Here is a 21,641-nt window from a genome sequence, read left to right as displayed (position 1 = left end):
TATCTGCTACCCAAGATCCATAAACCTGGAAATCCTGGGCGCCCCATCATCTCAGGCATTGGCACCCTGACAGCAGGATTGTCTGGCTATGTAGACTCCCTCCTCAGGCCCTACGCTACCAGCACTCCCAGCTACCTTCGAGACACCACTGACTTCCTGAGGAAACTACAATCCATCGGTGATCTTCCTGATGACACCATCCTGGCCACTATGGATGTAGAAGCCCTCTACACCAACATTCCACACAAAGATGGACTACAAGCCGTCAAGAACACTATCTCCGATAATGTCACGGATAACCTGGTGGCTGAACTTTGTGACTTTGTCCTTACCCATAACTATTTTACATTTGGGGACAATGTATACCTTCAAGTCAGCGGCACCGCTATGGGTACCCGCATGGCCCCACAGTATGCCAACATTTTATGGCTGACTTAGAACAACGCTTCCTCAGCTCTCGTCCCCTAACGCCCCTACTCTACTTGCGCTATATTGATGACATCTTCATCATCTGGACCCATGGAAAAGAAGCCCTTGAGGAATTCCACCATGATTTCAACAATTTCCATCCCACCATCAACCTCAGCCTGGTCCAGTCCACAAAAGAGATCCACTTCCTGGACACTACAGTGCTAATAAACGATGGTCACATAACCACCACCCTATACCGGAAACCTACTGACCGCTATTCCTACCTACATGCCTCCAGCTTTCACCCTGACCACACCACATGATCCATCGTCTACAGTCAAGCTCTGCGATACAACCACATTTGCTCCAACCCCTCAGACAGAGACAAACGCCTACAAGATCTCTATCAAGCATTCTTACAACTACAATACCCACCTGTGGGAGTGAAGAAACAGATTGATAGAGCCAGAAGAGTTCCCAGAAGTCACTTACTACAGGACAGGCCAAAGAAAATAACAGAACGCCACTAGCCATCACTTTCAGCCCCAACTAAAACCCCTCCAATACATTTTCAAGGATCTACAACCTACCCTGAAGGATGACCCAACACTCTCACAAATCTTGGAAGACAGGCCAGTCCTTGCCTACAGACAGCCCCCCAACCTGAAGCAAATACTCACCAGCAACCACATACCACTCACCAGCAACCACATACCACTCACCAGCAACCACATACCACTCACCAGCAACCACATACCACTCACCAGCAACCACATACCACTCACCAGCAACCACTAACCCAGGAACCTATCCTTGCAACAAAGCCTGTTGCCAACTGTGCCCACATATCTATTCAGGGGACACCATCACAGGGCCTAATAACATCAGCCACACTATCAGAGGCTCGTTCACCTGCACATCCACCAATGTGATATATGCCATCATGTGCCAGCAATGCCCCTCTGCCATGTATATTGGTCAAACTGGACAGTCTCTACGTAAAAGAATAAAATGGACACAAATCAGATGTCAAGAATTATAACATTCAAAAACCAGTCGGAGAACACTTCAATCTCTCTGGTCACTCGATTTCTGATCTCAAGTGACTATCCTTCAACAAAAAAACTTCGAAAACAGACTCCAACGAGAGACTGCTGAATTGGAATTAATTTGCAAATTGGATACAATTAACTTAGGCTTGAATAGAGACTGAGAATGGTTGAGTCATTATAAAAAGTAACCTATTTCCCCTTCTTTATTCCTCCCTCTCCCCCCCTACCCCCCACTGTTCCTCAGACGTTCTTGTTAAACCCTGGATTTGTGCTGGAAATGGCCCACCTTGATTATCATACACATTGTAAGGAGAGCGATCACTTTAGATAAGTTATTACCAGCAGGAGAGTAGTTTGGGGGGGGGGGGGGGGGAAACCTTTTGTAGTGATAAACACCCATTTTTTCCATGGTTTGTGCGTATAAAAATATCTTCTGTATTTTCCACAATATGCATCTGATGAAGTGAACTGTAGCTCACAAAAGCTTATGCTCAAATAAATTGGTTAGTCTCTAAGGTGCCACAAGTACTCCTTTTCTTTTTGTTAAAAAAATAATGCATCAATTAAATTTGTGACAGAACTCCTTGGGGGAGAATTGTAGGTCTCCTGCTCTGTGTTTTACCTGCATGCTATAACATGAAATATATAGCAGAAATCTTGGATGATAACTCACCATGTTGTTCGTTTTAAGAACACTTTCACTGCAGATTTGACAAAATGCAAAGAAGGTACCAATGTGAGATTTCTAAAGACAGCTACAGCACTTGACCCAAGATTTAAGAATCTGAAGTGCCTTCCAAAATCTGAGCGGGACGGGGTGTGGAGCAAGCTTTCAAAAGTCTTAAAAGAGCAACACTCCGGTGCAGAAACTACAGAACGTGAACCACCAAAAAAGAAAATCAACCTTCTGCTGGTGACATCTGACTCAGATGATGAAAATGAACATGCATCGGTCTGCACTGCTTTGGATCTTTATTGAGCAGAACCCTTCATCAGCATGGATGCATGTCCTCTGGAATGGTTGTTGAAGGGACATATGAATCTTAAGCGCATCTGGCACGTAAATATCTTGCAACGTCGGCTACAACAGTGCCACGTGAATGCCTGTTCTCACTTTCAGGTGACATTGTAAACAAGAAGCGGGCAGCATTACCTCCTGCAAATGTAAACAAACTTGTTCAGCCAATTGCTCAGACAAACAAGTAGGAGGACTGAGTGGATTTGTAGGCTCTAAACTTTTACATTGCACTCAAAAATAAAACAGTTATGTAACAACAACAAAAATCTACATTTGTAAGTTGCACTTTCACAATAAAGAGATTGCACTATGGTATTTGTATTAGGTGAATTGAAAAATACTATTTCTTTTATTTTTACAATGCAAATATTAATAAAAAATAAATATAAAGTGAGCACTGTACGTTTTGTATTGTGTTGTAATTGAAATCAATATATTTGAAAAAGTGGAAAACATACAAAAATATTTATATAAATGGTATTCTGGTTTTTTTAATCAACTTGACAGCCCTATTACTTAGATGACGGCTTCCTGTCCTAATGAAAACAGGGCAATGCAAATGGAACCTAAAGAATACACTTTGCCAGTTAACAGTGAAACTGGAGAGTTTAACCGCTGTAAGATTTATAATTAAGAGTTACTAATAAAAACTTCGCAAAAAGAAAAGGAGTACTTGTGGCACCTTAGAGACTAACCAATTTATTTGAGCATGAGCTTTCGTGAGCTACAGCTCAGCTCATGAAAGCTCATGCTCAAATAAATTGGTTAGTCTCTAAGGTGCCACAAGTACTCCTTTTCTTTTTGCGAATACAGACTAACACGGCTGTTACTCTGAAACCTAATAAAAACTTAACTTTTTTGGTTAAACAACTTATAATTATAAAACTTACAACAGTGAAATTCTCCAATACCCAACAAAGTCCCTGCTGGGAGTATCATTAGACTCCTGAGAGACCACAGCCAATTCCCTAAAAACAGGGACAGACAGTGACGTGGGTTTCAAAATGGCCTTTAATAAATATATTGCTTTCTAAAGTTAAAAATGAAACACTAACATTTTCTTCTAGCCTATTGCATTGCCACATTAAAAAAGGTCATGTTTCCTTGAATGCTCCTACACCATTTCCACCCCACCCCCCTTCCCAGCCAGGAAAGGATGGGAGCTCTCCTCAGCCACCATTACTGAGACATTCCTTTCAGCAACTTCCACTATAGGAAGTTTTCAAGCAGTGTGACAGGTCACTGAACCAGAACTGCTGAGCCAGCCCTCTGTCACTCCAGCTCCAATTAAGGGAGGTGAATTGGAGCTGGTTGGACCACCTGGCCGTAATTTGGGAAACAGAGACAGCTGCTGCCTAATTAGGCTGCAGCTGTATAAAAACCAGGGGGCAGCAGGAAGAAAGGGAAAAGGCAGGTAGTGGAAGCAGGGAGGTAGCTCTCTCCTTCCTTCCGCCTGCAGAGAATAAAGAGTTACTGAAATGGTGAAAATGTGGTGGGAGCACAGCCTGTAAATAAACTGCACCAGTGGTTACTGAACCCAGGGTCTCTTGGTCTTAATCAACCCAAGGGGCAGGAGCCAAGAGGGCCCTGCAGCACATTGTTACAACCAGTAATCCTTGCTGTTTTCTCAGCTTTCCTCCTTCTGCATGCCCCCACCCAAGGTACCTACAGAGAGGGCAGTTGTTTTACCTTCCAGACTTCTCTTGCCAGCACTGTGCACCTGTGTAACTTTCTCCAGCGGACAGAGCTTCACTCCTAACTATGTGCAGCTCTAGCAGGAGACACAGAAAACATTTGTTACTCAGTTTAAATAATCTGTGCTGACAAGTATCAACAAGTGTTTGGCACTTCACATAACACAGATATCAACACAACCCTGTCATGAATTTACAATATAGAAGGTCCACTGATAGAGAAAACTAGAAAGGGATTGTGAGGTCTGTAGCAAAGAATAGATTCAGTGTCAGATTTTCTGGATTGTTAGAAGTTAGCTAAGAAAAGAGGCACTCATAGAAAGACAGATGTTGACACTTGGGCAACACCACAACAGTGAAGGAACAAGCCCGAAGGAAAAAAGGAAGTCAGAATTCTCCTTTTCAAGCTTTGGGCAGCTTTAATATCATTCCTGATCTTGCACTTCGTATCAGAGGAAACATGCCATCTACAACTCAAAAGGAAACAGAGAGAAATTTACCATCTAAGGAAAAGGTTTTTATGAACAAGACCATTTACATACCCTCATTAGGGTCATTCCTCATGGGATTAGAACAGGTAGGGACAGTGCCTGATGGCTGAAGCTGGTGACCTCTACCCTCTTCACTCAATATTGAGTCTCCCTCAAAGTCCTGACTTTGTGAGAGTTCCAGAGCTCCAAAACCCAACTGCGATGTGCCAGAGTCTAGCACCAAACATCCATGAAGAAAAAAATAATTTATGTATAAATTGCCATTAGAATTAACACCCATTGCACACAAACAAAATAGCTAGCTCACAGACATGTTCCCAGACAGAGGACGCATTAAAGTGCCTACGATAACTATGAGCAACTACCCACGGAGACAGAAACTCAGCTGCTCTCAGTACTCTACAAAAGCCGCACAGCCCCTCTTTGATAATTAAAAAAAACCCAACAACATAATCGGTATAATGGTTGACATTAAAAAGCCATCATTTGCCAACACGTTACCAAACAATGGTATCAGGTAGTGTACAGTATCCCAGGAAATAATTGTGGTAATTCAGCCTCCAAGTGTAGCACTTGTGGGTAAACGCTAACATTTAATGACAACCATCACATCAAGTTTCCTTTACTGCTAGCATAACAAACTTTTAGGAAAAAAAACAACTATTTTCTAATGATCTGGCTACTTCCATTCCCCTCCTAAGCCCCTTCCTGTCCTAAAGACCTGAGCCAGCACAAGGATAAGAATTACTCCACTGACATCTGAGAGGGTGTATGGGTGGGTAGAAAACTGGTAGTTTTCAAACACGCGGCACACAATCAGTATTGATTTCTAAAGCCCTAAAGTATTTGGGGATGAGCTCTCTAGGCAAATTGTTGATTTCTTAACAGTTGCTTCATATTATCTTAATCTGATGGGAAACAGTGAGCCTGCTGAAGGGGAAAATTATATGAATGCAGACACAAGCTAGTGGAGCTCCAAGCAGATTTTAATGCTCTGAGGAAGTCACGGAAGGCTCTAGAGCAGAAGAATTACCTTCAGCACCCAGCAAGTGGGTAGTGCAGTGTGCAGCATCTTCACCTGCCTCCTCAGCAGCAGCTGCTACCATCTCAAGAACCCTGCAGTGGAGAGAAGAGATGATCTGGACAGTCAGAAACATAGCACACTGGGTTTTTTCTTCAGGCTGTTTTCTTAAGTTTATTTTTATTTTTGTTCACACATGGGTCCCTCAGACACCCTCAGCATCTTAAAAAAAAAAAAAAAAAAAAAATCAGTGTCCCTTGAATTCAGGGCTGTTCCTCAGTACATCTGAACCATCCCAGAGGATCACACAGATATCCAGGAAATGAGCTAAATTGCACAAATAGGATTTTCTTCTGCATTCTGAACTGATTTGCTATTGTACTGTTACACATCAGTTAACCCCAGCAGCACTGGCATTCCAGGTATGCCACCACATAAGGGGGAAACGTCACGAAGATAATCCCTCTAAGACAAACAGAAATGGAGTTGGAGATGGGGGCAGGGACAAAGTCAAGGAATATTCTATCCACCTGTTCTTCCTGGTAGGCTGAGGCAATCGATCAATAACTTGGCTGAGCGAACCTGTCGCATCCTGATGGGTAGAACTGTCCATGGGCTCTGAAAACATAATAGGCCATTAGAATGGAAGAGAGGCAAACTTCTGGCTATAGGGACAGACACTGAGAAGTGAGGAAGTCAGCAGCACTCTGACAAGAACAGCTCACTGTTATATCTGCTTAGCCCACTCACCCCTTTCACGGTCACATGCCCTGATACTCAACTCTTCACAATAATTTCCAAAGCCCTGGTACCATCCTCTCCAAAGCCAGCAACCCCCAAATATCTCATCAACACAAGCATTGCAGGAGAATGAATTTTAGAGCAATCGGAGAATGTTAACTTCTCAGAGATAAATAAAAGGTAAAGTTACTTATGGCTCCCTCACCTGTGAGCTGTTTTTCCTCAAGGCCTCTGTCTTCTCCTCCTCCACCACCAGCAGCCAGTTTGCTACCTTGAGGGCTGGTCATCTCCTGTAAAACACATGCACCTGATTTCTACATCTCCAGTTCTTCATTAAGCACCTGGAGAGAATTCAGCCTAAACTGAGCTTACTTCTCCCACACAGCCCAAGCAAACACATATATACTTGCTGGATAGATGCTTGTATTTCACTTCCTTCCTACCTCCCTCAAAGGAGCTTCCACTCACCAATACTGGGCTCTTGCAGTTGGGAAGACGTAGGGCTAGCAGGCTGATGCAGCCATGAGCAGCGTCTTCCTCGATCACTGCACTCTCTGGCTGGGAGTCCTCAACTATCAAGCAGGGAGTGTCCTGCTGAGAGAAGCCTAAATCTAGCTGGCTCTGGCTGGGGTCCATCCACTGCCCTAAAGAGAGAGGACAAAGGGGTCAGTGCAGCTGGAACTTGCTCCAGGTACTGTGGAAGTTATTCTGTCTCCCCCTGGAGCCTAGGCAGAAACAGGAGACAGATACCAGCACGCAGAGGCACCCACCCAAACCAGAGCTTCTAGCTCTCACGCCCCGCCTTGTGTAGGGCCGGTGCCCAGTCCCTCAGCTCCCCATCCTGCACGGTACTCCCTGCAGGCACGGCACAGCCCCGTCCCGTCCCGTCGGACGCCCTCACCTCCCCAGAGCCCGTGCGCCGTCTGCCCCCGGGCACTGCAAGGTGAGGCGGGACAAGAGGGAGGCAGTTACCAGGGCTGAGCCCGGGCAAGCGTCTGGCCCTGGGCTAGGCCCGCACGCGGCGGCCCCGGCTCGGCTCGGCTCGGCTCACCCCGCGGGCGGCCCCGGCTCGGGCGGCCCCGGCTCTGTCGCCCCCCGCCTCTCACAGCCCCCCTCCGGCTCTCACCCCCCCGGCAGGGTGCCCAGAGGGCAAGTGTGACAATCAGCACGGCGGCAACAGGGCCTACCTCAAGCGACGCCCCTAAAGGCGGGGCGGCCCCCGCAGTGTCGGGACGTCGGGACCCCGCGCCGCGCGCCCCGCCCCCCCAGCCAGGGCCGCAGCCAGCCCCGCCGCTTGCCTGCTTCCCGCGGCCGCTCATGCTTCAGCCGCGCCGCTGGGAGCCGCCGCAGCGCGTCCCGCCCCACGCACGGCTGCGTGGTTACCACAGCAACGCCGAGCTTCTCTCCCCGCCCCTCGGGCTCCGGGGCCGGGGAGCCGACCAGGCCCCAGCAGCTGCGGGCGGGCACGGGCCCGGGGCGGCTGCGGAGGAAGCGAGGCGGGGCCGCCCGCGGTGCACGCTCCCAGGGAGCGGCTGGGCCTGCCTCCCGCAAGCCCTGGGCCAGGTGCACTACAGGAAACTGCTCCGTGGAGCAATGGGCTACTTCGGGTGGACTGAGCATGCGCACACGACCTGAGCATGCTCAGTAAGATCTGCTGAAGCCACTGCCCTTCACTCTGCCCTTATTCGCGGTGAGAGTCTGCTGACTGCTATTCACAGGGTGGCAAAGGGGCAAATCAGAGGAGGGGGGGGGCAGGGTCTGAGCAGGGGGTGAAAATTGACCGGTCAAGGGGAGTCAAGCAGCTGGAAGCAGGGTTAGGATAGGGCTGAAGGCAAAATCAGGAATGAGGGGGGAAGAGACGGAGTTAAGCCCAGGCGTGAGGCGCTGCCAGAGGGTAAAACCCTGACACAGGCAGGGGCAGAGGGGGTAACAGTTACCCCGGTGGACTGAGGCACCAGTGCTTAGCAAACAATAGGGTGGGGGGAGCAGAGGGGCTTTTTTATTTCCCCTGCCACCGACAGCACCTCTCAGCATGGGCTTCCCAGGGCTGGGTTCTTAGAGGCACACGCATTCCAATGCTTTTTCTTAAAGGCACAGGCATCCCCATGCCTAGTCACTGCAGCTCCTCTTTGATGTAACCTGCTGAGGTGCATGAAAGCCCCCTAAACTTATTTTTACCAGCTTAGATTAAAACTTCCCCAAGGTACAAACTATTTTACCTTTTGCCCTGGGACTTTATTGCTGCCACCACCAAGCATCTAACAAATATATAACAGGGAAAGAGCCCGCTTGGAAACGTCATTCCCCCCCAAATCCTCCCCAAACCCTACACCCCCTTTCCTGGGGAAGGCTTGATAAAAATCCTCACCAATTTGCGTAGGTGAACACAGACCCAAACCCTTGGATCTTAACAATGAAAAAGCAGTCAGGTTCTTAAAAGAAGAATTTTAATTGAAGAAAAAAGTAAAAGAATCACCTCTGTAAAATCAAGATGGTAAATACCTTACAGGGTAATCAGATTCAAAACATAGAGAATCCATCTAGGCAAAACCTTAAGTTACAAAAAGACACAAAACACAGGAATATACATTCCATTCAGCACAGCTTATTTTATCAGCCATTTAAACAAAACAGAATCTAACGCATATCTAGCTAGATTATTTACTAAATTCTAAGACTCCATTCCTTTTCTGTTCCCGGCAAAAGCATCACACAGACCTAATCACATCAGCCACACTATCAGAGGCTTGTTACCTGCACATCTACCAATGTGATATATGCCATCATGTGACAGCAATGCCCCCTGCCATGTACATTGGTCAAACTGGACAGTCTCTACGTAAAAGAATAAATGGACACAAATCAGACGTCAAGAATTATAACATTCAAAAACCAGTTGGAGAACACTTCAATCTCTTTGGTCACTCTAATCGATTACAGACCTAAAAGCGGCAATTCTTCAACAAAAAAACTTAAAAAAAACCAAACTCCAACAAGAGACTGCTGAATTGGAATTAATTTGCAAACTGGATACAATTAACTTAGGCTTGAATAGAGACTGGGAGTGGATGGGTCATTGCACAAAGTAAAACTATTTCCCCAAGTTTATTCCACCCCTCCACTCCCCACTGTTCCTCAGACGTTCTTGTCAACTGCTGGAAATGGCCCACCTTGATTATCACTACAAAAGGTTTGTCGTCGTCGTCATCCCCCCCCAGCTCTCCTACTGGTAATAGCTCCCCTTAACACTCTCTTGTTACAGTGTGTATGGTAACACCCATTGTTTCATGTTCTCTATGTATATAAATCTCCACACTGTATTTTCCACTGAATGCATTCGATGAAGTGAGCTGTAGCTCACGAAAGCTTATGCTCAAATAAATTTGTTAGTCTCTAAGGTGCCACAAGGACTCCTTTTCTTTTTGCGAATACAGACTAACATGGCTGCTACTCTGAAACATACCACAATTAGTAGTTCTGCAAATTCATATAAGAGTTCCTTCAAAACTCTTGGGTAAATGCCATCTGGTCCTGGTGACTTGCTGCTATTTAATTTACCTCCTCTATTGACTCCTCAGTCTGGGACCATTCCACAGATTTGCCACCTAAAAAGAGAAGCTTGAGTGTGGGTACCTCCCCCAGATCCTCTGCGGTAAAGACTAATACAAATAATTAATTTAGCTTCTCTAACAACTGTCTTGTCTTCCCTGAGTTCTCCTTTAGCACCTTGATTATCCAGTGGCCCCACTCACTGGCAAGTTTGCTGCTTTGGATGTACTCAGGGCTTTTCCTAGCCATTTTGGTGCCCTATGCAGTCCCCCCCATGGGGGGGGCTGGCCCCAGGCCTCCGTGGAGGGGGGGCCAAGAGCAGGCTTGGGGGGCAGGGGAAAACTGCCCCCCAGCAGGAGCCGGCAGAGCAGACTGGGTTGGGGCTGGGTCACTCCACTTCCTGCAGCCCGGTGAGTGCAAGGCAGGCCCAACCCTGCACTCACGGGGCAGCAGGAGGTGGAGTGACCCGGCCCTAGCCCGCTCTGCTTTGCTCCCAGCTTTGGGGGGCAAGGGGGAACCTCCCCCCAGCACTCACTAGCAGCACAGCTGGGAGCCAGCGGCGAGGAGTGGGCTGGGGCCGGGTCGCTCCATTCGCCGCTGCCCAGTGCGTGCAGGGTGCCCTACCCCTGTTGCAGTCCTCAGGGGAAGGGGTGGAGTGGGGGTGGGGCATGTGAACAATGGCTGCTACCTGTAAGTTCTGAGTCATGCATGGACACGTGACTTACCCATGTGACTCTCAAATTCCATCTTGTAGCTGGGATTCTACACGGAGGGGTGTCTACCCACAAGAGAAAGTCTATTTAAATGTCTGGGAGACCCCTCCATTTTGTCTTCAGTTGGCTCAAGAGATAGCCTCTCCATCCCCAAAGGATACCTAAAAGAAACTGGAACAAAGGACAGTAACCACACGGGTGTGAGTGATTGCTGAACCCAGACTAGAAGAAGGCTAGTCTGTAAAAGAGGCTTATTGGAACATCTCTGAGGGTGAGATTTTATCTGTATTCAGTTTCTTACTGTATTAGGCATAGGCTTGTGTGTTTTATTTTATTTTGCTTGGTAATTCACTTTGTTCTGTCTGTTATTACTTGGAACCACTTAAATCCTACTTTTTGTATTTAATAAAATCACTTTTTACTTATTCATTAACCCAGAGTATGTATTAATACCTGGGGGAGGAGATCAGCTGTGCATCTCTCTCTATCAGTGTTATAGAGGGCAAACAATTTATGAGTTTACCCTGTATAAGCTTTATATAGGGTAAAACGGATTTATTTGGGGTTTGGACCACATTGGGAGTTGGGCATCTGAGTGGTGGAGACAGGAACACTTCTTAAGCTGTTTTCAGTTAAGCCTGCACCTTGTGGGATGTTGTTCAGACCTGGGTCTGTGTTTGTAGCCAGCAAGCATGTCTGGCACAACCAGGCAGGGTTCTGGAGTCCCAGGCTGGCAGGGAAAGCAGGGGCAGAAGTAGTCTTGGCACATCAGTTGGCAGCCCCAAAGGGGTTTCTGTGATCCAACCCATCACAGTACCCCCTGGAAGACCTCTGCATACCCCCAGGATTATGTGTACTTCCTGGTTGAGAACTACTGCTTTAGATGTCAGTGATGCCATCAACTCTTGCAGGAGAAACACAGATTCCTGAAGCCAGGTCCTGAAAGGAAAGTAAAACAGGAAATTTTTAAAATATTTTGTTATAAAATATTCTCATTTCTAGTTTTTAAAGGCACTCATTTTTAGTTTAAATTACTTTAATCGGATTATGTATATATTTAAAGGGCTGTTTAGTTTGCTTTTAAATTATGTTGAATTACAGTGGAATCAAGCTACCATACTTACAAGTATATGATCAGATTACCAATAGTTAATGAACTCTGTCAAATGCTATGCTGCTCTTAAAACTGTGGAATACTGAGAGGAGGTTGGAGTTGATAGCATATGTAATGCAAGCCAATTCACTTTTGTGTAGTGTTCTTCAGACAAAATATTTTTTAAGTTTATGTCTGTATTACTGCAGCATATGTAAATCCATAAATATGACAAATAGATTAATAAACACATGTTTATCATACATGCAAAAAACAGGTTAATGCAACCTTAAGTCAGATTTTCATCATACAAACATTAGGAAATTCAGAATTCTCAACAGTTTAGCTGTCCTGTGGGGCATATTACCATAGGGTCTTTTATTACGTGATCAAAACATATACAGTAATACCAAATGCTATCTATGTGCATCTAAGGTTGTAAGTTAAATAGAAATAAATTTATTTGGACAATCTTACTGGAGAAGAATTAACAATATTCATCTTACAAGCCTTCAAGTCAGCAACCATGATGAGGACAGCCATTCCTAATGGTCACAGCTGGAATCAAGAGTCCAGTATGAAGTTGGAACAAGACCAGAGTGAGACCAAAGCTGGAGCAGGCTAAGTTTTGGCACATCCACTGCTATTCTCAGACAGGAGCAAGCTCACAGCCCTCAAGTAACAGTAATCAGGGTGAGCTGCTCTGCTGTGCCTCCTGTGAGGCTTATATACCTACCCTAAAAGTCTCCAGACCAGCTCCTGGGTTGTGGATTGGCTGGAGCCTAGCACAGGAATGACTTAGTGTACCTGGCTTAAGCAGCCTAGTGGGGAGGAGTGGTTGACCTGCTTCCCCTTTCCCCTCCTCTCTCTGGTGTTTTCCCCTCTCTCCCTGCTCATTATGACAGGGGACACAGGTGGTACCCCTCAGGTGGACCCCGCCACCCCTCCCCCGCCTGCCCCCCCATCGCCCCCCCAGCCTCTACCTCAACCACCGCTACCAAACCACCTGCTATCGCCCCCGCTGGGGCACCAGCAGCAGCAGGCAACGGGGTGAACTCCGCTGCTGCCATGTCCCTCGCCTCCTCCAATTCCCCCAGCTGGCACGAAAGGCCAGGGCAGGAAGAAGGGGAAGGGCCCCGCCAAAAAGACTAGGCCTTCCATGGCAGGGGCTGCCCCAATTGCTGCGGCCCCGCCACCGGCCACAGCATCCATCCCCGTTGCTCCCTCCACCAGCTCTGTGGGTGCCCCTCCCCCGGCCCCCAGGGCGTACACCCAGGTGGCAGTGGCTGCCCTGCCTGCTGCCACGTCATCTCTCCCGACCACCGCCTCTGCTAGCATCTATAGCGGCTGGGGCCCCTTCCCCAGCTTGACCAGGAAACATGGTGTCCATTGCCTCCTGGTGCCCACCTCGCCCCACATAGAAACCTACGTGCGGGCGTTGGCGGGTGTGGTGGGGCCCACAGCCGTCATGGCAACCTCCAAAATGTATGGAAAGGTCATCTTCTTCCTAGTATCGGAGGCCTCCGCCCAGGAGGTGGTGGAGAAGGGCCTGGCGGTGGGGGAGGGGGCGTATTCGTCCCCCTGGAGCCGCTGGAGGACCTGGGTGTCCGAATAGTCCTGACCTCTGTCCCTCCTTTCCTTCCCAATGCCAAAAGATTAATCAGGCTCTAGTTCAGGGATGACACATCACCTTACACCTGCACTAAGACAAAATGAAAGGAAGAGAACAACAGCAAGTATTTTGCAACTTGAACTTTAGCAGTTGCTAATAGCCCCCACTTGCTCAAAGGGGCTGCACTTTCCTCCATATTCCTAGCTGTGTGTGGAGATCCTTTGAACAGGTGGGCTGTTAGCAACAATTAGAGTTAAGGTTGCAGAATACTTAGTTATAATCTTCCATTTTTGCATATTAGTAGCTTTCCAATGCATTTGGATCAGATATTTTCTATGCTTGTTCTCTGCCTGAAGGTGAATTGTTTATTTTAACGTAAGTTACATTCTGTCAACCATTTTTTGATTGTGGAAAAATGAACAAATAGTTTTCTTCCATTAAAAATTTCAAGCCATAGAATCACTTTCCATGTTTCTAACTTGAAACCTGGCCTGGATATAGTCCTCATTGAGGATTAGTGGTTTTGCTTAGTTTGAAAAATAATTGTTTTTATTTTACAAAGCTAAGAGACTTTGAAAATTGTATACTGAGAACATGCAGTAGCTTTGGGTAGCGGGGAGGGGTTGTTAAGAGATATGTGCTTAGGTCTTAACACAGATGGAAACTAAGCGTGTTCAGGATCTCACAGGAGACACTGAGCATCTTATAGGGCCTTTTATAAGAAAGTAGTGGAGAGGGAAGAGGAGCTCTGCCCTGACAAATCGCCTAAGAGGTCAGTGAGGAGCAGAGGGTGGTTTGTCAGAACAAAGAGCCTTTCCTCTTTGCTTCTCTCTCCATAGACCCCTCCCAAGCTCATCCAAGAAATCACAATATAAATGGCAGCACAGCTCCAACCATTTCTACTGGGAAATGCTGTCAAAGTTAAATAATATCAAATTTAATCATTTTCAGCATCAAAACCTAAAGCTGTTCTGCTGGTTACTAGGATGGCAATCAGGGTTCAGTCTCATCATATGACTGCCTGAAAGTTTTGGGGAGACCTGATGATTCTTCTGTAACTGTAAACATTTTGCCACTAAAAACTCCTCAAGTTAGAAGGAACTCTACTTCCTGAGCCTTTAATTCCTAGTAATCCTGTGCCCTTTAAAACAAAGTTAGCCCTGTAGACACAGATTCTGATGTAAGGTTCTCTCTCTTTACAAGTTCCCATGGACTTCCTACTTTAAACCTTTCTTGCATAGATTCCAAGGCCAGAAGTGATGATTGTGATTATCTAGTCTGACCGCCTCTATATTACGGGCCATAGAACTTTCCCAAAATAATTTCTAGATCATAGCTTTCAGAAAAACATCCAATCTTGATTTAAAAGCATTATGCAGTTTGCCACTTCTACAGAAAAAAGCGGACATACACCGGCTTCTGTAACCTGAGTAGATTTCCTAAGCACTTCAAACAAAACACACTGTTTTAAGTAAAATATAAAACAGATTTATTAACTACAGAAAGATAGATTTTAAGTGATTATAAGTAGCAAGCATTACAGATTAAAGTTGTTACCTAAGAAACAAAAATAAATTCACAGTCTGCATTCTACAAACTAAACAGGATTTGAATTAAGCAGTGTCTCACCCTGACAGATGGTACAAACAGGTTGCAAATCTTCAATATACAGGCTGGAACTGCCTCCCAGCCTGAGACCACCCTCCCCGGTTCAAAGTCTTTGTCCTCCAGATGTGTTTCCAGGTGTTCAGTTATGGGGGGAGTGAGACCAAGTGATGATGTCACTTCCCCTCTTTTATAGTTTCTTTCAGATTGCAGGAAAGATCTATGCTTGTGAGGTGGGGATCCACCCTCATTGGTCAAGCATCTCCATTGTCTACGTGCTCTCTCTGGGATGGCTGCTGGGAAAGTGAATTCCCTTTAATGGGCGATCAGTACATCTGACTACTCCATTGTTGTACCTGAAAGATTGGTTGTGGGTATTCCCAACCTCACAACATATTTCAGTAACACACACACATAACAATACTTAATAACTTCACATATAATCCAACATGATATTAATGTTCAATAGATCAAGACTTTTAAAATATCTCACAAGCCATACTTTGTATAAAATGAAATTATATGACAATGGTAAATATCACGGTTTCAGGGTGCTGCTTTGAGGTACAGAATGTCACACCCTTGCCTATAGATTAAGTTAATCCAGTTGTAACCTGGAGCAAAACAACAGGATTATGGGACAGGGTATAAATTAGGTGACTAAACAGCAGATGAAGAAAGAGAACATTAAGTAGAGTACAACATTCATTCTTCATTGAAAAGATATCTCTGTTTGGAAACTACTTCCTGTTCTGAGTTTGATATCTAAGGTAAACCGAGAAATCTGCTCTGTTTTCATGTTCACCTACAACACTCTGAGCAAGACTAGAGGAGACGACAAAACATGACACCTGTTTTACTTTACTTTCACCTTCATGAAGGTGAAATGGTAAGAGTGTTACATCTCATCCAGTAATCCCCTCCCTAAAGGTCTTGTAGAAGTCAGTACATTTACAGTCCTGGTTACAAATTAGCTGATTTGCTCTGTATCTCCACTTCTCTGTCAGACTGTCTTGTCTCTGCTCAGTCCAGCACCTATCTTTTCCCTTGTTTGACTTTTGCTCTCTTTTTCTCTCCTGCATTTGTGATGACTTCACAACTAAAATTCCCATCCAAGCCTTAATCATCTCCTGTCTTGCCTAGTGCATCCTCTTCCTTGGCTTTCCTGACACCAATATAACCCTTTTTCAACCAACACAAAATACATTTGGAAAGACCAACTTCCTTGACTGTTACTCTGACCACATAACCCCTCAACTCCACCTATGAATCCGCCTGCTGACTTCTTGCCCTGGCTCTAGAAACTGTGAAGTCAAGAAGAATTCATCATCATCATGTTCCTATTACAACTCTGGCATTTAGGGTAGTGACAAAGCTCCTCCACTCCTGTCTGTTTCTGGCAAGTCTTTCAATGGTTCCCCAGCTGTGCCCCAGGTTTTTCAGCTCAGCTTTCACAGCTCTTCACCATGTTGTATTTGGGCGGCCTCATTTTCGCTTGCCTTCAGGTGTTCATCTTATTGCTACTCTGGTGATGGAATCAGTTTCCATTCAAAGCACATGACCAATCCATCTCCAATGCCTCCCGGCAATGATGGTGCTCAGATCCTCTTGGCTGCACTCTGTCAATAGATCTTGGTTTGAGATTGTTCTGGGCCAAAAGATATGGAGGCACGTTGTATAGAATGAAGACAGTTTGGACGTCATACTTTCTCATTCCTCATTAGATGGGGTCAAAAAGAATTTTTCCATCTCTAAGTGCTATGATTCTTCGCTTTCTTTTTTTATCATTCTTGCTACACAAGTATGACCTTTGGTGTGTGCTTCTGACCCCTTTACCCCAGGTAGAGAGAATGAGTCTCCTTCCAGGAGCCTCATGAAGACAGCAGATCTCGTGTCTGACACTTCTCTACTGTCATACAAGTTAGTCCTTTTCAAATTATGGTGGAGGAGGGGAGCTCAGGGTTTCAGCCCCACACTGCTCCCAGCTGCAGTGGGGGGAGGGGGGCAGCTCGGGGTTTCAGCCCCACGCCGCTCCTGGCTGCAGCCCCGCAGGGAGGCACTGGGGCTCGGGGCTTCAGCCCCGCGGAAGGGTCGGGGGGAAAGGGACTGGGGCTCAGGAACTGGGTTTCCTCTGCAGGGCTCCGCGGCCCCTCTGAAAGGGCCCATGGACCCCTCCCCCGTTGAGAACGACTGACAGCACAAAATATCTGATGGTCTATTAAGAATGTTCCAGTACTGCCGGCTTGGATGGCAGATCATCCTCATACACATTTTTGTAAGGATGAAGTTGTCCTAAAATATCATGCCAAATTCTTGCCTATGATCATGGATTTTTATTTAAATCAGACCACTTATGGAACCAGTCACATGATGAAGAAAATATTACATACTGAAGTAACTTTTGTCCTCCAAATATGTTGCCGCCATAGATTCACACTAACGTTCCCTCTTCCCCTTCACCCTGGAAACGTAAAGGATATGCCCAGGGTTAGAGAGGAGCTAAGTGACAATTTGGGGTGAACCTTTTATATTGTGTGTCCTAGAATCCTGGAACAGGGCAGAGGGCATCCACTTGCACTCTGTGATAAAGTCAGGTTGCCTGGGTCAGGGTCAGGTAATCTGTTCCTTAGTTTCCTCTCACACACTGGACTAATCAAAAGTCCTTTCCTTCTTAAGGTGAACAAATGTTCCGAATAAAAGAAAAATGCATAGTTCTTCACCCCCTCCTACAGGGATTCTCCTACTCTTTTATAAAAGGAATCAAACCAGCCTTCATCCTCTAGCTGGTGTCATGAAGAAGTGCCTTGCCCTGGAACCCTAAATCATACAGCAGCTGTGTGCACTAATCTCAAAACTGACCTGCTTCACTGGGCTACTTCCTACAATGCACCTTGGTTTAGACCTTCTCCCTGGCCTTTCCCTACAAGTCCTCTTCCAAACCCCTCCAAGCTCCTTTTCCAGTCTTGTTCTCCAAAAGGCCCCATAACTGATCTTATCTAGACCCATAGTACTTGAGAACTTTCACCAATCAGTTACTAGCACTCCTCTTTTCAGTTCTACCTCACTGGAGAGACCCACACCAGATCTTGCTTTGTCCCTTGTGTTTCTCCTTCTGAAAGAAAGGCTGCTTCTTACTCAGTTCTGCCCGCTTACTCAGCAAATCTTACTTCCTACCTGCAGTGACATGACCCCCTAGGTCTACTGTTCTCAGAATGCCTACTCTTAAAGGGCCAGAGGATATGCTAGATCAAAGCTTACCCTTAAATGGAACCCTCTGACACTCATCCAGTTCATAGAATCTCAGGGTTGGAAGGGACCTCAGGAGGTCATCTAGTCCAACCCCCTGCTCAAAGCAGGACCAATCTCCAATTTTTGCCCCAGATCCCTAAGTGACCCCCTCAAGGATTGAACTCACAACCCTGGGTTTAGCAGGCCAATGCTCAAACCACTGAGCTATCCCTCCCCCCAGTTGCTTTTAAATGGGTTCTTTTGGGCAGGTGATCTCACCATGGAAATCTATCAAGGCCGTGCATTCGGAGAAAAAAAGTCACATTAGTAATTCACCTCTTTTTCTTATACATGTAACAGTTGCTATCACTGGTATTATGTCTTATTTTACTTGGTTAAATGTTTTAACATTTTTAGATGCTCTCATAGGTCTCCAATTCCCAAGAGGACTTTATTCATATGGACATTTCTTCTTTCTTCTTTTGGCTAGGAAGAGTGGACATTTAATGAACATTGATCGGTTTGATTATTCTGTAGCAGTAGGTCCTGGGCTACAGGACTGGAAAATTGAAATATTGGGGATTACTTTTGTTCTGGCACATTCAAGAGCCTTTTTATTATGATTTGAGGCTATTTGCTTTATTCCCTTTTCATAACTACTTCTAACCATAAATATCTCACTGTTACCTTGCACTCCCACTGTCTGTTGTATTCACCTGTTGTCTCCCATCATACGTTTTGATTGTAAAAGCCTTTTTGGGGCAGGAATCATATTTTCATTACATACGTATAACAGTCCCTAGCATAGTGGGCCACTGATTCCTGACGGGGGCTGCTAGATGCTACCACAATACAAACAAATAAATAATAATATGATAGCAATAAATATCACATAGTAAAAAAATCTTTGGGGCAGATCCTCAGATAATTTAGATTGTCATAGCTTCTTTGAAGTAAAAAATTTGGACAGCAATTGCTATGCAGATTCTATTATATGTATATTCATACTAGAAAGCAAGAGATTACCAGTTATTCCATCTGTATGCTGCTGGCAGGGCAGAAAGGGCATTGTCCATTTTAAAGCAGTCTCATTTGTAAGCGTAAGCAATCTTCCCTAGAGGTTCTAGTCTCTGTGGAACAGCACCATGACGGGGCATTGTTTTTAGTCTTCACTCCAATTTGTATGTCTCCTGTTCCTTTTTCCCCCTCTGGTAGGGAGCCAGCTGGAGCAGCCTCTCTGCACTGCAGTGAAAAGCTGCAGCTCTGGAGCGCTGAGATGTCAAAAAATAATCCTCAAGTATTAAGATGAATCATCTGAAAACAGAAGGTACTTGGATCATGTGGTCTGAAAATCTCGGAAAACCTTTGATCATAGTGATTCTCTTTACTGATGTACAGTCCCACTTTCAAGGTAGAATCGCTTACATTTGTCTTTCTGAAGAAATGTATCTGCAAGTTTTCTCTCTTTACTTACCTATTTACTTGTCTCAGTGCAATGACTTGAGACAAGCTGAACTGATGCAGTCTGGCAAATTACAGCACAGAAAAATAAATTCAATCCCTTTGCTCCACTGCCTCCCTTTGTTTATAAGGCTCATTTCCCATAAAGTGCATAGACTGTGGTTTCATAGCTGTTTTCTATATAAAAATTTCTATCACATCAGGTTGAGTTCATCTCCTGGAGCCTAATGCAGATTATTAAAGATCTTAGTGTGGAACATAACTAACCTATTAACACCATCAGCAACTGCAACCTGAATCATTTGGAAACAGAGGAGAGAAAATTCAATTTTTTTGTTTTGTTTTTCAGATTATGTTGCTGTTAGTGTCTCATGACACAATAGATAGCAAGACTCACATGCACTTGCCAAAATGCTAACTCTTCCTTCCAAACTCTGAGTTTTCTCTTGTGTCCTCAGTGTTGACGTGGAAGATTATAAGAAAAAAAATCCCACTGAAAGCAAAGACCCAGGTTTCTCTGTCATGCTTCTCAAGCAGTAACTCCTCTCAACAGGAATCTTGCAGACTACAGGAACTGACATTTTTAGGGAACACGGCTGATTATTACTTAAATTGGTTTTACAATCACTAGACTTAGACTCTTTCACTAAACTGCATTAACACAGGCCAAATCTCTACTCTTTTGTCAGAAGAGCACAAGTACTGTACTGGATATAATCATCCATACACTCTATATCCTAAAATGGCCATTGGTGGAATTTCCTTTACACAACATGCCAAGCGCTGATAGCCTGAGCTTGGGCTATTTGATAATCTCTCTCATACATTCTATGTAAGTACTCCATTGACATGGCTAGGTTGAATGCATTATCTATCATATGCACAGTTTCAGAGGAGTAGCTGTGTTAGTTTGTGTCAGCAAAAACAAATACAAGTCCTTGTGGCACCTTAGAGACTAACAAACAAATTTATTTGGGCATAAACTCCACACCGCTTCTCGTCAAGTGTTGGAAATGGGTGACATCTACCCTAATTGAATTGGCCTTGTTAACACTGACCCTCCCCCACTTAGTACGGCAACTCCCATCTTTCCATGTGCTGTGTATTTATACCTAACTACTGTATTTTCCACTCCATGCATCTGCTGAAGTGGGTTATAGCCCACAAAAGTTTCTGCCCAAATAAATTTGTTAGTCTCTAAGGTGCCACAAGGACTCCTCGTTGTCTCTGCATATACAACAGTTGTGTACTGAATTAAGGTCCTTTTTTCCCCCTCACATGTTTCTAGCCTCCTGGGTCTTCCATTTTAAGCACTTGCAGCATGGGACACAGTAATCTGTGGCCTTTAATGAAGAAATTTTAGCCATATTTTGAGGGCTCCCCCAGCCCTTCTGATACCAAGGGGATATTATAATGTGCCTCACAGTTAAGAGACCGGTTTCAGAGTAACAGCCGTGTTAGTCTGTATTCGCAAAAAGAAAAGGAGTCCTTGTGGCACCTTAGAGACTAACCCATTTATTTGAGCATGAGCTTTCGTGAGCCACAGCTCACTTCATCCACTCCATGCATCTGATGAAGTGGGTTATAGCCCTCAAAAGTTTCTGCCCAAATAAATTGGTTAGTCTCTAAGGTGCCACAAGTCCTCCTTTTCTTTTTAGTTAAGAGACCCTAACTCTAGTCCTTCCTTAACAGGGACAAGTTCCTGCTTAAATGGAATAAAATCCAATCATCTCACTCACAATCCAGTGACAAAATCAGAGAACAAATTGAAATAATAATGCCCAGGTAACGTGCACTCTGACTAGTACCAGCTCTTGCGATTGTACTGTGAGTATCGCAAGGGTTTTCTACAATCCCCATCTCCTGCAGTCATGGGATTACATGAGAATTGGAACGTGGTTTGTTTTTTTAAAATTAAAGCAAGTTTCTAGCCACGTTGTTTGCAGAGAAAA

At 45.2% G+C, this 21,641-nt stretch overlaps 1 protein-coding gene and 2 long non-coding RNA genes across 14 annotated transcripts in view; 1 reads left to right on the top strand and 2 right to left on the bottom strand.

The window, feature by feature from the left end:
• TP53BP1 (tumor protein p53 binding protein 1) overlaps positions 1-7,979 on the bottom strand; it is an 87,532-nt gene extending 79,553 nt beyond the window's left edge. For 8 of the 12 annotated variants that reach the window (XR_012154135.1, XR_012154134.1, XR_012154136.1 and 5 more), the window contains exons 1-7: positions 7,616-7,714; positions 6,897-7,072; positions 6,634-6,718; positions 6,218-6,305; positions 5,700-5,782; positions 4,718-4,879; positions 4,171-4,252 (exon numbers count right to left, since the gene is read on the bottom strand). Coding sequence is in view for 7 of the 12 variants with exons in the window: in XM_073304641.1 (XP_073160742.1) it covers positions 4,171-4,252; positions 4,718-4,879; positions 5,700-5,782; positions 6,218-6,305; positions 6,634-6,718; positions 6,897-7,064 (668 nt within the window). In the remaining 5 variants the exon portion in view is untranslated. The other 4 variants (XM_073304644.1, XM_073304642.1, XM_073304643.1 and 1 more) reach the window with 4 other exon arrangements.
• A 946-nt stretch (positions 7,980-8,925) lies between these two features.
• LOC140895191 (uncharacterized) lies at positions 8,926-20,009 on the bottom strand. The gene is made up of 3 exons (XR_012154132.1): positions 19,255-20,009; positions 10,703-11,629; positions 8,926-10,033 (listed from the first exon to the last, which is right to left on the bottom strand). It is a non-coding gene; the product is annotated as an uncharacterized lncRNA (long non-coding RNA).
• Positions 10,740-19,791, top strand: LOC140895192 (uncharacterized). The gene is made up of 3 exons (XR_012154133.1): positions 10,740-10,961; positions 12,293-12,476; positions 19,444-19,791. It is a non-coding gene; the product is annotated as an uncharacterized lncRNA (long non-coding RNA).
• Positions 20,010-21,641: the final 1,632 nt, after the last annotated feature.

The sequence above is a fragment of the Lepidochelys kempii genome, chromosome 10, assembly GCF_965140265.1.
Source record: "Lepidochelys kempii isolate rLepKem1 chromosome 10, rLepKem1.hap2, whole genome shotgun sequence".
Taxonomy (NCBI): Eukaryota; Metazoa; Chordata; order Testudines; family Cheloniidae; genus Lepidochelys; species Lepidochelys kempii.
Note: the sequence above shows the minus strand (reverse complement) of the source record. Positions and strands in the feature narration are given on the sequence as shown.